The following is a 21,071-nucleotide window of genomic DNA, read 5'->3' as shown; positions in this document are numbered from 1 at the left end:
TGTGTTTTGGCATGCAGATGATACGCTGCGCACAGAAACGCTAATGTGAACCTAGACTGACACCTTTCTTGATGAGAGAGCATGATGTAGTCAGATGCTCCTGATTCATGAAGAGATCCACACGTTTTAATGAATCAGGAGTGCCTGACAAGGGTCTTGTGCCTCCGTGCGCTACACCAAAAATCTCAAACCAGTCAGGTACTGGTGTGAGATTTCTGGAGCAGGGAACACCGCTGCTTGTCATTAATTAGACAATATGCCCTTGCCCAACCCCAATTCTGCCTATACTGTCAAAGGTAGGAGAAACTGGTGTGAAAACACTAAAAGTGGGAAAATTTAGGCACAACTCAGAGATGCCTAAACTTTGCAACTTTTTAAAGCTTTTACACCAGAACTCTGGCATGAGTTTTGCTTAACCAGGCCCACAGTCCGTAAAAAAACACGAACATGAGAATAGCTTCATATACTATAATGGATACACGGATAGAACATGTACCTTGATTCATAGATTTCTTGATTCATAGATGTCTGTTTTATCATGTCCTTTGTACCTCAAGTTAAATCTCTGAACATCTTAAAATGTATTAATGTTTATTTATAACATTCTGTAAGCAATGCATATAATTTTACATGTTTAATACACATAAGTGCATAAATGTCTACCTTAAAATAAATTTAAAATTTATACAAAAATGTTTGAGAATGTTATCTACTTAAAAACATATACTTACAGCCACAGCAAGGGTTACAGAATCCAGCTCAATTTTACCTAAATGTCCACAGAATATAGAGCTCACAATAATCAGAAGAAACACCATCAGCTGGGATAAGAACTGTAGGAAAAACAAAATATAAGCATATATTTGTATGTGTATAACAGCATATTGTATGATATATATTGAGGTCAATATTTTATGACACAAAGAGAAAGCACAAAGAGTTTTATTAAGGCTACGTTCACATTCGCGTCTTTGGACGCAGCGTCGTGGACGCAACGCACGACGCACGAAAGACGCAAGTAGAACGCAGGCATTTTTGACGCATGCATTCAACCCTTTTTTTATATATACAGTGGGGCAAAAAAGTATTTAGTCAGTCAGCAATAGTGCAAGTTCCACCACTTTAAAAAGATGAGAGGCGTCTGTAATTTACATCATAGGTAGACCTCAACTATGGGAGACAAACTGAGAAAAAAAAAATCCAGAAAATCACATTGTCTGTTTTTTTTATCATTTTTTTGCATTTTATGGTGGAAAATAAGTATTTGGTCAGAAACAAACAATCAAGATTTCTGGCTCTCACAGACCTGTAACTTCTTCTTTAAGAGTCTCCTCTTTCCTCCACTCATTACCTGTAGTAATGGCACCTGTTTAAACTTGTTATCAGTATAAAAAGACACCTGTGCACACCCTCAAACAGTCTGACTCCAAACTCCACTATGGTGAAGACCAAAGAGCTGTCAAAGGACACCAGAAACCAAATTGTAGCCCTGCCCCAGGCTGGGAAGACTGAATCTGCAATAGCCAACCAGCTTGGAGTGAAGAAATCAACAGAGGGAGCAATAATTAGAAAATGTAAGACATACAAGACCACTGATAATCTCCCTCGATCTGGGGCTCCACGCAAAATCCCACCCCGTGGGGTCAGAATGATCACAAGAACGGTGAGCAAAAATCCCAGAACCACGCGGGGGGACCTAATGAATGAACTGCAGAGAGCTGGGACCAATGTAACAAGGCCTACCATAAGTAACACACTACGCCACCATGGACTCAGATCCTGCAGTGCCAGACGTGTCCCACTGCTTAAGCCAGTACATGTCCGGGCCCGTCTGAAGTTTGCTAGAGAGCATTTGGATGATCCAGAGGAGTTTTGGGAGAATGTCCTATGGTCTGATGAAACCAAACTGGAACTATTTGGTAGAAATACAACTTGTCGTGTTTGGAGGAAAAAGAATACTGAGTTGCATCCATCAAACACCATACCTACTGTAAAGCATGGTGGTGGAAACATCATGCTTGGGGCTGTTTCTCTGCAAAGGGGCCAGGACGACTGATCCGGGTACATGAAAGAATGAATGGGGCCATGTATCGTGAGATTTTGAGTGCAAACCTCCTTCCATCAGCAAGGGCATTGAAGATGAAACGTGGCTGGGTCTTTCAACATGACAATGATCCAAAGCACACCGCCAGGGCAACGAAGGAGTGGCTTCGTAAGAAGCATTTCAAGGTCCTGGAGTGGCCTAGCCAGTCTCCATATCTCAACCCTATAGAAAACCTTTGGAGGGAGTTGAAAGTCCATGTTGCCAAGCGAAAAGCCAAAAACATCACTGCTCTAGAGGAAATCTGCATGGAGGAATGGGCCAACATACCAACAACAGTGTGTGGCAACCTTGTGAAGACTTACAGAAAACGTTTGACCTCTGTCATTGCCAACAAAGGATATATTACAAAGTATTGAGATGAAATTTTGTTTCTGACCAAATACTTATTTTCCACCATAATATGCAAATAAAATGTTAAAAAAACAGACAATGTGATTTTCTGGATTTTTTTTTCTCAGTTTGTTTCCCATAGTTGAGGTCTACCTATGATGTAAATTACAGACGCCTCTCATCTTTTTAAGTGGTGGAACTTGCACTATTGCTGACTGACTAAATACTTTTTTGCCCCACTGTATAGGGTCTTTTCAGTGTCTCTATTTTTAAAGTAAAGAACGCATGCGTCGTACAACGCACAACAGCGCAAGTACTTGCGTCTTCTGTGTTGCCAATACACTTCAATGGAGGTTTTGAAGCTTCGACGATGCAACTGCAACGCAAGTGCGACGCAAGCGTATTTTTAATAATTTTGGACGCAGAAAAAATGCAACATGTTGCGTTTGCAACGCCCTGCCAGGTGCGTCGAAACGTCGCATGCGTCGCGAAACGCACCGAAACGCATGAAAACGAACGGACATGCGTCCCCAATGTTAAAGACAGGGACACATGACGCGTGCGTCATTTTGCGGCGATGACGCTGCGTCCAAAGACGCGAATGTGAACGTAGCCTAAGGTAGTACTTCAGAACTCAATGTAGATGCCAGCACTACCTTAAATGATGCTACATACTTTAGCCAAAGTGTTTCTGCTCCAAACACCCAAAAGCAAGGAGGAGGCCTACCAGAGGATCTTCCGGTGCTCTGCCTGGCCAGTCCAAGACTGTTCACGCCTCCTCCTCATCTGTGCTCGATGTGAATATTCACAAGGCTGTACTCACATACAGTATAAATACTGCAGACTTGTAGCTTAAGACTGGACAACCCCTTTAATGATTCTTGCCCATTGTGTTTTAAAGGGAACCTGTCACCCCAAAATCGAAGGTGAGCTAAGCCCACCGGCATCAGGGGCTTATCTACAGCATTCACGACCACAGGAGGGAGTTCGACAACAGAATTCACAACACAGGGGTTTATCTACGGCATTCTAGAATGCTGTAGATAAACCCCCGATGTATCCTGAAAGATGAGAAATAGAGGTCACCTAGGGACGGTCCCGCTGCGGTCCGGTCCGGCGCCTCCCATCTACATAGGATGACATCCTCTTCTTGTTTTCATGCTGCGTTCCAGCACAGGCGTACTTTGCCTGCCCTGTTGAGGGCAGAGCAAAGTACTGCAGTGCACAGGAGCCGGGCCTCTTTGACCTTTCCCAGTGCCTGCGCACTGCAGTACTTTGCTTTGCCCTCAACAGGGCAGACAAAGTACGCCTGCGCCGGAGCTGCAGCGTAAAGACAATAAGAGGACGTGATCATAAGAAGATGGGAGGCCCTGGACCGAACCGCGACGCCCACTGCAGCGGGACTGCCCCTGGGTGAGCATAATCTAACCTCTTTTTCTCATCTTTCAGGTTACATCGGGGGCTTATCTACAGCTTTCAAGAATGCTGTAGATAAGCCCCTGATGCCGGTGGGCTTAGCTCATCTTCCATTTTGGGGTGATAGGTTCCCTTTAATAGGGGCTTTTGTTGCATGCAGTGATATTATAATATAACCAGTAGTGATGGGTGAGCACTAAAATACTCGGGTGCTCGTTGCTCAGGTCGAGCAAATTGGAATACTTGGGTACTCGACCCGAGCACTGAGCCCAATGTAAGTCTATGGGAAACCAGAGCATTTTTACCGTGATCCCCCGGGGGTCTTTTTAAGGTCTAAACACGTCTGAAAATGATGGAAACACTCCTCAAATGACATGGGAACATCATGGGGATCGCCCCTGGAAACATTTCTGACTCCTAAGTCACAGCTGTAAACAATGTTGTCAGAGTTTCACTCCATTTTTACAGGTGCACCAAAAACAAACAAAAACAAAAGCAAAATGGATTTTGCTGTGAAATATGTTAAGAAACATCATTTCCAGGGTAATGAATTATATAAAGCAAAATAACTAACCCCAACCAAAAATGTTCCTCCACCATTTGGGCTATGTTCACACGCAGTGTTTTTTATGCATTTTTCATTACACTGCTTTCAACCAATACAAATGCATTCACTGGGTAATGAAATTGTAACATTTAACAACCCTAACTGGCCATATGGTGTGTGATACATAAGGAGACACATCTTGTTTCATTTATGAAAGAGGGACTCTTAAAGTCACAGAGCCTATTTTTCGAGGGGCATCAGATGGCATTAATGTTCTTAAGGGCCATTAAACAGTGGGTTTAATACTATACTATACTGTTATTACCTATGCAGTGAGTGGCTAGGCTGCCAAAAATTATGATGCACTCCAATACCCCTTTCACGAGACGTACAGGAGTGCCTCATGAAAAAATGTTGCATTGAATGCAAGGCCTGGCCTTTACCAAAGTTACATGCACCCCAATAACCCTTTCAGCAGATGTACTTTGCGGCTTCATGACAAAATTGTTCCCATTAAAAGAAAGTGTGTCTTCCATACTGTTTTCTTATGCATTGAATGCAAGGCCTCGCCTGTCCCAAAGTTACATGCACCCCAATAAGCCTTTCAGCACTTTAAGCCATTCAGCACTTAAAGCAGCACTTTACCGCCTCATGACAAAATTGTTCCCATTAGAAGAAAGTGTGTCTCCCATATTGTTTGCTTATGCATTGAATGCAAGGCCTGCCCTGCACCAATGCTAAATGCACCCCAAGAACTGTTTCACCAGATATATTTTACTGCCTCATGACAAAATTGTTCGAATTAGAAGAGAGTGTGTGTCCCATACTGTTTGCTTAGGCTATGTGCACACGTTCAGGATTTCTTGCAGAAAATTCCTGAGAAAAACCTGAAATTTTCTGCAAGAAATCTGCATGCGTTTTTGCCGCGTTTCTGTCACGTTTTTGGTGCGTTTTTGATGCGGTGTTTTCCGGACATTTCTCAATGCATTTTGTAGTGGGAAATCCGCAAAAAACCCGCAAAATTAATGAACATGCTGCGTTCAGCTATGCTCCTATTTATTAGGGCACTCTTCACAATTAGGTGAAACTGGTGATCTGGATAGGAAGTTAGGCAGATGCTAACTGAGCTTCGCTCAGGCAGTTGCTGGCTGAGCTTCGGCTCAGTTGGTTGGTCCCTGACAAGTGTGGGATCCTGTCAGAGGCCTAGACAGAAGGCCACGGAGCTGCGCCTGCCCCACGTGCGGCAGCTTCCAGAAAGAGGCACAAACAGAGAACTGTATTGTAGAGGGTGAGAAGAAGTCATAGCAAAAGGAGAGGAAACCAGAAGGAGATCTGCCCTACACAGGCTGCCTCCTTCTGAGGCGCAGGATCCCGGTAGCCGGAACACTGAGGGAACAAAAGTTCTTTATGCCTTGCTCCAGAGACCAGCAGGACAGCTAATTCCATGTTACCTGCTCGCCCTATACCCAGGAGGCAAGGTGGCACCCACAAGAGGCTGGGACGTGATAGAGTCCCTGTAAAAAGCCTCACGCCACCGGTCATACGGGTTTGTCCTATCCATCTGGGGGACAGAGAGAGAGACACAACATCTATAACATCTACAACAGTTGTGAGGACCTTCTGAGAGGCTTAGCAATAAAGTACTACAACACCCAGGCGCTAGAGGAAGGCTTCTGATTTCCACCTGGATAAGGGGACTCTGGATTTGCCTCCAAACCAGTCAGACTCTGCCTGCCCTGTGATCTGGTGCTCTGGACTGTGGACGCTGAAGCCTTCAGTAAAAGGTAAAGAGACTGCAACCTTGTGTCCTCGTTCTTCACTGCGCCTCACACCATCCACCATCTATACACTGGAAGCCCTGGGGACATACTTCACCTGTGGGAAGGTATACCATCTAGCTGCCATAACATCACCCCAGCGGACCCCTAAGCAGCGTCGGTCACCCTGACCGAATACCACAGGTGGCGTCACGAACACTTCCCCTTTAAAGACCTTTCTCTTTTAATACGGACCTCCTGAGGGCCACAGACCGGGTCAGCCACCGTGACATCCCCCTTGAGAACCGAAGGACCCGGTACCGAGTACCCCTAGCCCTTGGGGGCGCTCCAAATGCAAGGCCTGCCCCGCACCTATATTACATGTGAGTCACCCGCCAGGGCCGTGGGGTACCCGGCACCGGGTCCGGTGTTCACAGGGGGATGTCACGGTGGCGACCCAGTCCGTGGCCCTGGGCGCCCATATAAAAGGGAGATTGAATAAAGTTTATGTTCGTGATGCCACCTGTGGTATTCGGTCAGTGGGGACCAAAGCTGCTTAAAGGGGTCCTCTGGGGTGATGTTATGGCAGCTAGATGGTATAACTTCCCACAGGTCAAGTATGTTCCCAGGGCTTCCCAGTAGTGTAGGTGCCGATGGTGTGAGATGCAGACAATAACGAGGACACAGAGTTGCAGTCTCTTTACCTCTTTACTGGTGACTTCGGGATCTTCAGTCCAGAGCACTATCAACCGGGCTGTCTGAAACCGGCCGGTCTGAAGGCACATCCAGAGTTCCCTTTGCAGGTGGAAATCAGTGCCTACCACTAGCGCATGTGTGTTGACCCCTGGACAAAGCTTTCCTCAGCGAAACGCGCGTCGGGTGTCGTGGGTCCCTGGCTGGTGGTCTATATTAGGTAAATACGTTCCTTCCATTTGATATGTTTTGATTGTACTGTTGTATACTCCCTGATGCTGCCGCTCACAGTGATTCTGCACTCCTAAAAACATAGATATATACGATTTTATGCTCTGATTTGCACACCTATGGTAAATTACTGACTTAACTTTATGATACATATGCACTATTTTTGGGTGCATTTTCACTGACAGCTGCAGCGTCGGGTGGTGTGGTAACTGCTTTCTTATGGTTTTTCCTGAATGTATGGTTAAATTTATTGATAATAATACTGTTACGGTGAAGGTAACGCTACATGGACTATTACCACTTATTTCCAGCCATACCTATTGGTTGCTCCTGCATTTTGTTTGGTTTTCCCTGATTTTATATTTGATCTTTATATGTTTTTACATTTGTTTATGAATAAAATGTATACATTTTTTATTAGTGTCGCCTAGTACTTCTTTGGTGTTATATAACTTCCCACAGGTCAAGTGTATCCCCAGGGCTTCCGATGTGTAGATGGAAGATGATGGTGAATGGTGCAGTAAAGAACGAGGACACAGATTTGCAGTCTCTTTACCTTGTTTACTGAAGACTAGGGTTGAGCGAAACGGGTCGTTCATTTTCAAAAGTCGCCGACTTTTGGCAAAGTCGGGTTTCATGAAACCCGATCCGACCCCTGTGCGGGGTCGGCCATGCGGTACGCGACTTTCGCGCCAAAGTCGCGTTTCAATGACGCGAAAAGCGCCATTTCTCAGCCAATGAAGGTAAACGCAGAGTGTGGGCAGCGTGATGACATAGGTCCTGGTCCCCACCATCTTAGAGAAGGGCATTGCAGTGATTGGCTTGCTGTCTGCGGCGTCACAGGGGCTATAAAGGGGAGTTCCCGCCGACCGCCATGTTACTGCTGCTGATCTGAGCTTAGGGAGAGGTTGCTGCCGCTTCGTCAGAAGCAGGGATAGCGTTAGGCAGGGTCCATTAACCACCAAACCGCTTGTGCTGTAGCGATTTCCACTGCCCAACACCACCTTCGGTGTGCAGGGACAGTGGAAGCTACATTTTTTTTTTTTTTTCCCCCTCAGCGCTGTAGCTCATTGGGCTGCCCTAGAAGGCTCCCTGATAGCTGCATTGCTGTGTGTACGCCGCTGTGCAAACCAACTGCTTTTTTCAAAGCACAAATCCTCTTGTTCCTTCCTTTCTGCACAGCTATCTTTTTGGTTTGTACACACTTTTTATTTAATTTGTGCATCAGTCCACTCCTTATTGCTGCCTGCCATACCTGGCTGAGATTACTGCAGGGAGATAGTAATTGAAGGACACTCCCTGTTTTTTGTTTTTTTTTGTGGGAGATTAAGATTGACATTTCTGCTAGAGTGCCATCCCTGTCTGTGTCATCTCTCACTCAGTGGGCCATAGAAAGCCTATTTATTTTTTTGCTTGATTTGGGTTATAAAATCTACCTGAAAAAATCACTACATCAATCAGTGGGAGAAAAATATTGGCCTCAGGGCTTGTGTGCCACTCCTGACTCCTGTGTGCATCATCACTCACTCAGTGGGCCATAGAAAGGCCTTTTTTTTTTTTTTTTTGCTTTATTTGGGTTCTAAATTCTACCTGAAAAAATCAATAAATCAATCAGTGGGAGATTAATATTGGCCTTTGGGCTTGTGTGCCAGTCCTAAGCGTGCCATCTCTCTCTCTCAGATAGTGGGCCATAGAAAGCCTATTTATTTATTTATTTTTTATTGGGTTTATAAATTTTCCCTGGAAAAAAAAAAAAAGTGGGAGATTAATATTGGCCTCTGGGCTTGTGTGCCAGTTCTGAGCGTGCCATCTCTCTCACAAATAGTGGGCCATAGAAAGCCTATTTATTTATTTTTTTTTGGTTTTATAAATTCTCCCTTAAAAAAAAAGGGAGATTAATATTGGCCTTTGGGCTTGTGTGCCAGTCCTAAGCGTGCCATCTCTCTCTGTCTCTCAGATAGTGGGCCATAGAAAGCCTATTTATTATTTTTTTTATTGGGTTTATAAATTTTCCCTGGAACAAAAAAAAAAAAGTGGGAGATAAATATTGGCCTCTGGGCTTGTGTGCCACTCCTGACTCCTGTGTGCGTCATCTCTCACTCAGTGGGCCATAGAAAGCCTTTTTTTGTTTTATTTGTTTTCTAAATTCTCCCTGAAAAAATCATTTTATTTTATTTGGTTTCTAAATTCTTCCTGAAAAAATCATTTTATTCTATTTTTTTTTCCTAAAGTCTCCCTGAAAAAAAAAAAAAAAAACAAATCAGTGGGAGATTAATATTGCCCTTTCTGCTTGTGTGCCAGTCTTGACTCCTGGGTGTGCCATCTCTCTCTCTCTCTCCAATTGTGGGCCATAGAAAGCCTATTATTTTTTTTAGCTTGATTTGGGTTCCAAAATCTACCTGAAAAAATCACTACATCAATCAGTGGGAGATAAATATTGGCCTCTGGGCTTGTGTGCCACTCCTGACTCCTGTGTGCGTCATCTCTCACTCAGTGGGCCATAGAAAGCCTTTTTTTGTTTTATTTGTTTTCTAAATTCTCCCTGAAAAAATCATTTTATTTTATTTGGTTTCTAAATTCTTCCTGAAAAAATCATTTTATTCTATTTTTTTTTTTTCCTAAAGTCTCCCTGAAAAAAAAACAAAAAAAAACAAATCAGCGGGAGATTAATATTGCCCTTTCTGCTTGTGTGCCAGTCTTGACTCCTGGGTGTGCCATCTCTCTCTCTCTCTCCAATTGTGGGCCATAGAAAGCCTATTATTTTTTTTAGCTTGATTTGGGTTCCAAAATCTACCTGAAAAAATCACTACATCAATCAGTGGGAGATAAATATTGGCCTCTGGGCTTGTGTGCCACTCCTGACTCCTGTGTGCGTCATCTCTCACTCAGTGGGCCATAGAAAGCCTTTTTTTGTTTTATTTGTTTTCTAAATTCTCCCTGAAAAAATCATTTTATTTTCTTTGGTTTCTAAATTCTTCCTGAAAAAATCATTTTATTCTATTTTTTTTTTTCCTAAAGTCTCCCTGAAAAAAAAAAAAAAAATCAAATCAGTGGGAGATTAATATTTACATTTGTGCTTCAGTGACAGTCCTGCGTGTGTGGCATCTCTCTCATTTGTTGCCACCAACAACAGAGTGTGTAACATTGTGCCTGATTTTCGTTGTGGTCTCACTCACCTGTAAAGGGGTAGCTAAATCATACTGAAGTTATAGCTCACCGTGTAATTTGTGTGACAGGAACAAATACCGTTAGTTTGTTTACGTTTTTAAAACAATGAGGAAGTATGGTGGAAGAGGTCGTGGCCGGGGGCGTTCATTGTCAGCTGGTAATGAGGGTAGTGGTAGTGGTGGAGCATCAGCTGGTCGTGGGAAAAAAAATATTGCACCTAAGTCTGGAGCTGTGGAGCCAGGTTCGTCGTCTGGCTACACAAGGCCTCGAACGCTCCCTTTTCTGGGAGTAGGAAAACCGCTTTTAAAGCCGGAGCAGCAAGAGCAAGTTTTGGCTTATCTTGCTGACTCAGCCTCTAGCTCTTTTGCCTCCTCTCGTGAAACTGGTAAATGTCAAAGCAGCGCGTCGTTAGTGGATGTTCACGGTCAGGGACAAGTCGCTTCCTTGTCCTCTTCAGCAAAAACAACAACAGAGAAGAATGCAGCAGGCGACACAACGGGTTACTCCATGGAGCTCTTTACACATACCGTCCCTGGCTTAGAAAGTGAAGCAGTTAACAGTCCATGCCCATTACAAGTTGAATCTGACATGGAGTGCACTGATGCACAGCCACAGCCAGACTACTATGCTGGTCCTTTGACTCAGACCACAACATTGCCCTCGCAGGGTGCTGATCAAGAATCAGACCCTGATGAGACTATGTTGCCCCATCACGAACGCTATACCACCGACCGACACGGTGACACAGACGAAGTTGCACACGAGCTACAAGAAGAGGTAATAGATGACCCAGTTCTTGACCCCGATTGGCAGCCATTGGGGGAACAGGGTGCAGGCGGCAGCAGTTCTGAAGCGGAGGAAGAGGGGCCGCAGCAGGCATCAACATCGCAACAGGTTCCATCTGCCGGGCCCGTATCTTGCCCAAAACGCGTGGCAAAGCTAAAACCTGTTGGAGGACAGCGTGGCCATCCGGTTAAAGCTCAGTCTGCAATGCCTGAAAAGGTATCCGATGCTAGAAAGAGTGCAGTCTGGCATTTTTTTAAACAACATCCAATTGATCAGCGCAAAGTCATCTGTCAAAAATGTTCAACTACCTTAAGCAGAGGACAGAATCTGAAAAGTCTCAATACAAGTTGCATGCATAGACATTTAACCACCATGCATTTGCAAGCCTGGACTAACTACCAAACGTCCCTTAAGGTTGTAGCACCCTCGGCCAATGAAGCTAGTCAGCAACGCAACATCCCTTCCGGCAGTGTAGGGCCACCATTTTCCGCACCACCTGCAGTATCTGTGCAGGTTTCTTTGCCAGGCCAAAGCCGTCAGGGTCAGGGAATCACCAGTTTCGTAGTAGGAAACACTGCATCTAGGGCACCGGTGGCAACAATACCATCTCCCACCGTCTCTCAGTCTGCCATGTCCACCGGCACCCCCGCTAGTTCCACGATCTCCAGCTCTCCAGTCCAGCTCACCCTACATGAGACTATGGATAGAAAAAGGAAGTACTTAGCCTCGCATCCGCGTACACAGGGTTTGAACGCACACATAGCTAGACTAATCTCGTTAGAGATGATGCCCTACCGGTTAGTTGAAAGCGAAGCTTTCAAAGCCCTGATGGACTACGCTGTACCACGCTACGAGCTACCCAGTCGACACTTTTTTTCCAGAAAAGCCATCCCAGCCCTCCACCAGCATGTCAAAGAGCGCATCGTCCATGCACTCAGGCAATCTGTGAGCACAAAGGTGCACCTGACAACAGATGCATGGACCAGTAGGCATGGCCAGGGACGTTACGTGTCCATCACGGCACACTGGGTAAATGTGGTGGATGCAGGGTCCACAGGGGACAGCAAGTTTGGGACAGTTCTGCCTAGCCCACGGTCTAGGAAACAATTGGCTGTAGCCGTTCGCACCCCCTCCTCCTCCTCTTCGTCCTCCTGCAGAAGCGAGAGCTCGTCCACAGACCGCAGTCGCACAACCACTCCATCCGCAGCTGCCACTGTTGCACACCAGGTCTCCCATTATGGGGCAGCTACTGGCAAACGTCAGCAGGCTGTATTGGCTATGAAGTGTTTGGGCGACAACAGACACACCGTGGAAGTTCTGTCCGAGTTCTTGCAGAAAGAAACGCAGTCGTGGCTGGGCACTGTAGATCTTGAGGCAGGCAAGGTAGTGAGTGATAACGGAAGGAATTTCATGGCTGCCATCTCCCTTTCCCAACTGAAACACATTCCTTGCCTGGCTCACACCTTAAACCTGGTGGTGCAGTGCTTCCTGAAAAGTTATCCGGGGTTATGCGACCTGCTCCTCAAAGTGCGTGGACTTTGCTCACATATCCGCCGTTCGCCCGTACACTCCAGCCGTATGCAGACCTATCAGCGTTCTTTGAACCTTCCCCAGCATCGCCTAATCATAGACGTTGCAACAAGGTGGAACTCAACACTGCACATGCTTCAGAGACTGTGTGAACAGAGGCGGGCTGTTATGTTTTTGTGGGAGGATACACATACACGGGCAGGCAGTAGGATGGCAGACATGGAGTTGTCAGGTGTGCAGTGGTCGAAGATTCAAGACATGTGTCAAGTCCTTCAGTGTTTTGAGGAATGCACACGGCTGGTTAGTGCAGACAACGCCATAATAAGCATGAGCATCTCCCTAATGCGTCTGCTGATGCAAAGTTTGACGCACATAAAGGATCAGGCGTCTGCAGCTGAGGAAGAGGAAAGCCTTGATGACAGTCAGCCATTGTCTGGCCAGGGCAGTGTACAGGACGAGGTAGCGGGCGAAGAGGAGGAGGAGGACGAGGAGGATGATGGGGATGATTATATTTTTAATGAGGAAGCTTTTCCGGGGCCACTGGAAATTGGTGGCGCGGCAAGGCCGGGTTCTGGTTTTTTGAGGGACACAAGTGACGTGGATTTGCCTGAAACTGCCCCTCAACCAAGCACAACCGCAGATTTGAGAACTGGAACTTTGGCCCACATGGCGGATTATGCCTTACGTATCCTCAAAAGGGACACACGCATAACTAAAATGATGAATGATGACGATTACTGGTTGGCCTGCCTCCTTGATCCTCGCTATAAAGGCAAATTGCAAAATATAATGCCACATGAGAACTTGGAACTAATATTAGCAACCAAACAATCAACTCTTGTTGACCGTTTGCTTCTGGCATTCCCTGCACATAGCGCCCGTGATCGTTCTCACACGAGCTGCAGGGGCCAGCAGACCAGAGGAGTTAGAGGGAAAGAAATCAGAAGTGGCGTTGGCCAGAGGGGTTTTCTGACCAGGTTGTGGAGTGATTTTGCTATGACCGCAGACAGGACAGGTACTGCAGCATCAATTCAAAGTGACAGGAGACAACATTTGTCCAGTATGGTTACAAACTATTTTTCATCCCTTATCGATGTTCTCCCTCAACCGTCATTCCCATTTGATTACTGGGCATCAAAATTAGACACCTGGCCAGAATTGGCAGAATATGCATTGCAGGAGCTTGCTTGCCCGGCAGCTAGTGTCCTATCAGAAAGAGTATTCAGTGCTGCAGGTTCAATACTAACAGAAAAAAGGACTCGTCTGGCTACCCAAAATGTAGATGATCTAACCTTCATTAAAATGAACCACAACTGGATTTCGAAATCTTTTGCCCCACCTTGCCCGGCTGACACCTAGCTTTCCTATGAAAAGGTCTTGCCTGTGGACTATTCTGAATGCCTTTTCCAATCTCGTAATTTTCTGCACCTGATTGTCCAGCATACGACATGTTTACACCTCACTAAATGGCCAAACTCCCCACACGGGGCCGTGGTATCGACACTTGGCGACAGCACCCGTGAGAGTGCAGTTTGTCTGAAGAGGTGGGTGAGCCCGCTTTTGGTCGACGGCACTGCCACTGGGTCCCTCCTAGTACAATAAAGTGTCTCTGGCGGTGGTGGTGCGCACCCAACGTCAGACACACCGTTGTAATATGAGGGGCCCTGGGCCTGTACCGCCGGCCACAAGACAGTTTCCCCCCACCCCAGCTCAAACAGTGCTCTACCACTTGCAAAATTATCTCACAGCTCCACCAATGTTTAGTCTATGCGCTGACATCCTTCAATGCCTGCCACTGACAATACCATTGTATTGACATTTTTGTTATGTTAGGCCTTCGATGCCTGTCTGTGGTCACTCCTTCCACTAGGCCTCCACTGACCACACCACTGCTGCCCGTGTACCCCTGGAACCAATTTAAAATTGCCTACAGCCATGTGTTATTATTTTAGGCCTTCGATGCCTGTCTGCGGTCACTCCTTCCACTAGGCCTCCACTGACCACACCACTGCTGCCCGTGTACCCCTGGAACCAATTTAAAATTGCCTACAGCCATGTGTTATTATTTTAGGCCTTCGATGCCTGTCTGCGGTCACTCCTTCCACTAGGCCTCCACTGACCACACCACTGCTGCCCGTGTACCCCTGGAACCAATTTAAAATTGCCTACAGCCATGTGTTATTATTTTAGGCCTTCGATGCCTGTCTGTGGTCACTCCTTCCACTAGGCCTCCACTGACCACACCACTGCTGCCCGTGTACCCCTGGAACCAATTTAAAATTGCCTACAGCCATGTGTTATTATTTTAGGCCTTCGATGCCTGTCTGCGGTGACTCCTTCCACTAGGCCTCCACTGACCACACCACTGCTGCCCGTGTACCCCTGGAACCAATTTAAAATTGCCTACAGCCATGTGTTATTATTTTAGGCCTTCGATGCCTGTCTGCGGTGACTCCTTCCACTAGGCCTCCACTGACCACACCACTGCTGCCCGTGTACCCCTGGAACCAATTTAAAATTGCCTACAGCCATGTGTTATTATTTTAGGCCTTCGATGCCTGTCTGCAGTGACTCCTTCCATTAGGCCTCCACTGACCACACCACTGCTGCCCGTGTACCCCTGGAACCAATTTAAAATTGCCTACAGCCAGCCCAATTTTTTTATTTTAGGCCTTCGATGCCTGTCTGCGGTCCATTCTTTCAACTACTACTACACTGACCAGGGCACTGCTGCCCGTGTACCCCTGGAACCAACATCAGAAAATATAAAAATAAGTATTTTGCTTACAAAAAAGAAAATACTGGAGAGATATCAAATGCAGACATTTTAACATTAAAAACAAACACACAACTAAAATCTGGTACAGTACTAAAAATGGCCACCAGCTACAATTACTTTCTCCTACAAGTAGTTAACTGAAAGGTTTTTTCAATTGAAAACACACATATGGCATCCACCGAGTGTTGTCCTGTCGCGTCTTCTTTATATTATTGCCGAGAAGATGCAAAACAATGAAAATAATAAAATCATTAATTACCAAAATAATAGAGAAAGTCAACACCACATTGCAAATAAACATTCATTCCAAATAAAGAAGCAGGGCGCGTCCGAGGGTGAGTATATACCTAATAAGAATATAATCACCCTCGGACGCGCAATGCTTATTTCCAACAGCCTTCCTTCCTAAGAATCAGCCCTTCCGTGGTGTAGAGAGACGTTGTGTTACACTCCAAGGTGTTCCCCAGGTTGCCTTTCCTGAGCTTCGATCTTCCGGCTCTCGTTTAGTAGTTCTTGGAAACTACACTGCATTAGGCCTTCAAATTGGGTATGGGGTGTAGAGAGAGGGTGTGTTCCACTCCAAGGTGTTCCCCAGGTTGCCTTTCCTGAGCTTCGATCTTCCGGCTCTCGTTTAGTAGTTGTTGGAAACTACGCTGCATTAGGCCTTCAAATTGGGTATGGGGTGTAGAGAGATGGTGTGTTCCACTCCAAGGTGTTCCCCAGGTTGCCTTTCCTGAGCTTCGATCTTCCGGCTCTCGTTTAGTAGTTGTTGGAAACTACGCTGCATTAGGCCTTCAAATTGGGTATGGGGTGTAGAGAGATGGTGTGTTCCACTCCAAGGTGTTCCCCAGGTTGCCTTTCCTGAGCTTCGATCTTCTGGCTCTCGTTTAGTAGTTGTTGGAAACTACGCTGCATTAGGCCTTCAAATTGGGTATGGGGTGTAGAGAGAGGGTGTGTTCCACTCCAAGGTGTTCCCCAGGTTGCCTTTCCTGAGCTTTGATCTTCCGGCTCTCGTTTAGTAGTTCTTGGAAACTACACTGCATTAGGCCTTCAAATTGGGTATGGGGTGTAGAGAGAGGGTGTGTTACACTCCAAGGTGTTCCCCAGGTTGCCTTTCCTGAGCTTCGATATTCCGGCTCTCGTTTAGTAGTTGTTGGAAACTACACTGCATTAGGCCTACAAATTGGGTATGGGGGAAACATTGGCGCATCTGCGGTCCCTCCTTCCTCTAGGCCTCCACTGACCTGTCTACTGCTGCCCGTGTTCCCCTGGAACCAATTTTAAATTGCCTACAGGCAGCCCAATTTATTATGTTAGGGCTTCGAAGCCTGTCTGCGGTCCCTCCTTCCACTAGGCCTCCACTGACCTGTCTACTGCTGCCCGTGTACCCCTTGAACCAACATCATAAAATAAAAAAAAAAGTATTTTGCTTATAAAAAAGAAAATACTGGAGAGATATCAAATGCAGACATTTTAACATTAAAAACAAACACACAACTAAAATCTGGTACAGTACTAAAAATGGCCACCAGCTACAATTACTTTCTCCTGCAAGTAGTTAACTGAAAGGTTTTTTCAATTGAAAACACACATATGGCATCCACCGAGTGTTGTCCTGTCGCGTCTTCTTTATATTATTGCCGAGAAGATGCAAAACAATGAAAATAATAAAATCATTAATTACCAAAATAATAGAGAAAGTCAACACCACATTGCAAATACACATTCATTCCAAATAAAGAAGCAGGGCGCGTCCGAGGGTGAGTATATACCTAATAAGAATATAATCACCCTCGGACGCGCAATGCTTATTTCCAACAGCCTTCCTTCCTAAGAATCAGCCCTTCCGTGGTGTAGAGAGACGTTGTGTTACACTCCAAGGTGTTCCCCAGGTTGCCTTTCCTGAGCTTCGATCTTCCGGCTCTCGTTTAGTAGTTCTTGGAAACTACACTGCATTAGGCCTTCAAATTGGGTATGGGGTGTAGAGAGAGGGTGTGTTCCACTCCAAGGTGTTCCCCAGGTTGCCTTTCCTGAGCTTCGATCTTCCGGCTCTCGTTTAGTAGTTGTTGGAAACTACGCTGCATTAGGCCTTCAAATTGGGTATGGGGTGTAGAGAGAGGGTGTGTTACACTCCAAGGTGTTCCCCAGGTTGCCTTTCCTGAGCTTCGATCTTCCGGCTCTCGTTTAGTAGTTCTTGGAAACTACACTGCATTAGGCCTACAAATTGGGTATGGGGTGGAGAGAGATGGTGTGTTACACTCCAAGGTGTTCCCCAGGTTTCCTTGCCATTGCTTCGGTCTTCCGACTCTCGTTTAGTAGTTGTAGAAAAGTACACTGCATTAGGCCTACAAAATGGGTATGGGGTGGAGAGAGATGGTGTGTTACACTCCAAGGTGTTCCCCAGGTTGCCTTTCCTGAGCTTCTATCTTCAGGCTCTCATTAAATTGTGGTTAAATGGAACAACTGCATTTGGCGTACTAGTTGGTTTGGGGCCTACTATCGGTGTCTGCCACTCCTTGCTGTTCTCCTGGTTTCCTGTCCTGAAATTCCATTTTCAGGCTCTCGTTAAGTAGTTGTTAATGTTAGACTGCATTTGGCCTACTAGTTGGGTTGGGGCCTACTATCGGTGTCTGCCACTCCTTGCTGTTCTCCTCCACTGAACAAAGCTGTGCCGCCTGTTTACTACGGTTGCCAATTTTGAACTGCATTTCGACTACTTACTGATTTGGCCCTACTCTCTGTGTCAGCCTCTCATTCCAGTTGTCCTCCACTGCAATGCCCCCTGGTTATTCCTGTGTTACCAATTTTGAACTGCATTTAGCCCACTTTATTCTTTGGGCCTATATCTGTGTTTCCACTTCATCGTGCCCATTGCCCAGCCAGTGATAGATGAGTCTGCTGGTACATTGACCCATAACGCAACATTCCCCGTGCATGCTACACAACAACATTGTGACCCTGCTGAAAGTCAGGTTGCTCTTCCCGCATACCATACCACCTTACACGGGGACAAAGAGGAAGGTGCCGATGAAAGTGCAGGTTCCTTCATCAGGTGGGGGGAGGAATACTAGTTGGCGACGTCACTGGCACAGGGCCTCTCATAGTACGCAAAAGTGTTGCTGCCGGTGGGAGGCGCCCCCGCCGTGCAAACACACTGCTGTACTTTGAGGGACCCTGTGCCAGTGCCAATGCCAACAAGTGGGCCCCCCCTGCTTGCTCAGGATCACAGCACTTGCAAAGTTGAAATACTTACCTCTCCCTGCTCCACTGCCGTGACGTGGTCCAGATTTCCTGGGCCCACTAATTACTTGAACCAGCCCTACCCCACACAACTTTAGCCAAATGACCCCCAATTTCAAATGCCTTCCAATTATTATAAGGTAAATTACGCTTGACAAGCTTCATTAAGAAGAATGGATGGTTTTTACATTAAAATGGGCACTCTAGGTGTTTTCCTGGCCCCCACTCACTGCCGACTATGCTGCCCCATTGACTTGCATTGGGTTTCGTGTTTCGGTCGATCCCGACTTTACGTCATAATCGGCCGATTTCACTCGACCCGACTTTTGAGATAGTCGGGTTTCGCGAAACCCGGCTCGACTCTAAAAAGGTCAAGGTCGCTCAACTCTATTTATTACATTTTTTGTTGAATATGTTAAAGGATATACCTTAAATCACAGGTTATAAATTTGCACAAAGAGGAGAGTGTTATTCATTTGGAAACATACTTGTTTTTGTTTTCTATCAATGTTAAATGTAAAAATAACCACACCACGCCATGGCATCTAATGTCTTCTTATAGACAAATAAGCTCACTGTCCATTGCACTTCAGACAGTGATCTTTGTTTCCAGCATTTCGATACTGCAATATCGTGTATCGGCCGATATTCGCTGTATCGGAGTTCCGATACTGAGTTCCAATACTTTTACAATATTGAATACCGGAATCGGAAGTTCCCATAATGCAATGAGCCAGTTTTATTCTATTCAGCCAATGAGGATCCTAAGAAGTGTGGGCACATCCTGTTAGGCATGTTAGCCATGTTAACTAATGGCATGGCTGAGATTGGCTGCTCAAATGATGTCATGATGCACTATAATGGAAAGTGGGCGGCGACTGCGTGTCTGTGTGTGCGGGCGGGGTCTGTGTGTGACCGTCGGGGGTCTGTGCGGGCCTGCCGGGGGTCTGTGCGGGCCTGCTGGGGGTCTTTGTGTCTTTGTTCAGCCATCGTCCGATGGTACGACAAGTCCCATCGGCTATGCCTGCTACAATGACAGTGATTGACACATTAGCCAATGATGGGACAGTAGTAGTCCCATCATCCGGCTAATGTGTGCATTGTAAAAAAAAACAAACACATACATACAACATACATACAACATATCACATACATACAACATACATACAACATACTACATACATACAACATCCCACATTCATACAACATACATACTACATACAGCATACTATATACTACAAACATATTACATACATACAACATACTACATACATACATACAACATACTACATACATACAACATACCACATACATACAACATACATACTAGATACATACTACATACATACAATACATTCATACATTACATACATATAGGCATACAGTACATATAACATAGAGTACATACTCACCATCACTTGTCACTTTGTTCCCCGAAGCCAGTGTCATCTGGAAAAAAATATTAAAATAACAAACTAACAATATACTCCCTGTCCGCAGAAATCCATGAGTGTCCCACGACGATCTTCCGTGGAGAGCAGCAGCATCAGCTGATGAGACCGCTCTCTAGGGGCTCCAGGAATACAATGACGGGAGGAAGGTATCCTTCCGCACTGTATTCCTCCGCCACTGTAAAATATAGTCCCTAGTCTCACTTTTGGCATTGCTGTGAGAAAGTTCCCACGCAGCTTTTGGAAAAAGGGAAACCAGTGAACTACAGTAATCTCTCAGTGATGCACTGCAGGAGCCATTGTCTCCTGTCAGTGTGTCACTGGAGGTCCTCTAGAGCAGTGACATCACCAGATGTCACTATTCTATGGGGGAGATCATCGTGGGACACTCGTTATTAATTGGACTGAGTCGGGCAGGGAGTATATGGTTTATTATTTTACGTTTTTTTGCAGGCGCTGAAGTATGGTAAGTATGGTTAAATTAATAATACTAAAATACTTTTTTCTCGCTGTGTCTTTATTTTGTTTTTAACTCTTTCACTACTCTAGGATTAATAATGGATAGGCGTCTTATTGACGCCTCTCCATTATTAATCTGACTTAATGTCACCTTACAATAGCAAGGTGACATTAACCCCTTATTACCCCATATCCAACCGCTACTCGGGAGTGGGAAGAGAGAGGCTAAGCACCGGAATTGGTGCATCTTACAGATGCGTCATTTATGGGGTGGCTGCGGGCTGGTATTTGCAGCCAGGAGGGGCCAATATCCATGGTCCCTCTCTAGGCTATGAATATCAGCCTGCAGCTGTCTGCATAGCCTTTCTGGCTATAAATTATAGGAGGACCCCAACGTCATTTTTTTTTGGGGGGGTCCCCCTATTTTTATAGCCAGTAAAGGCTAAATATACAGCTGCGGGCTGATATTAATAGCCTGGAAAGATCTATGGGTATTAACCCCTTCCCAGGCTACAAACATTGGTCCTCCAGTCGCTGGCTTTCCCTCGCTGGAGCCATTTTTTTTTTTTTTTTTTTTTAA

General features: G+C 45.7%; 1 protein-coding gene across 2 annotated transcripts in view; it reads right to left on the bottom strand.

Moving 5' to 3' along the window:
- Window positions 1–21,071, bottom strand: part of LOC138670105 (multidrug and toxin extrusion protein 2-like) — a 443,377-nt gene that overhangs the window by 408,167 nt on the left and 14,139 nt on the right. For both annotated transcript variants that reach the window (XM_069757141.1, XM_069757142.1), the window contains exon 3: window positions 732–833. In XM_069757141.1, coding sequence (XP_069613242.1) covers window positions 732–833 — 102 coding nt within the window. The remainder of the gene's footprint in view (window positions 1–731; window positions 834–21,071) is intronic.

Source organism: Ranitomeya imitator, chromosome 3 (assembly GCF_032444005.1).
Source record: "Ranitomeya imitator isolate aRanImi1 chromosome 3, aRanImi1.pri, whole genome shotgun sequence".
Taxonomy (NCBI): Eukaryota; Metazoa; Chordata; class Amphibia; order Anura; family Dendrobatidae; genus Ranitomeya; species Ranitomeya imitator.
Note: the sequence above shows the minus strand (reverse complement) of the source record. Positions and strands in the feature narration are given on the sequence as shown.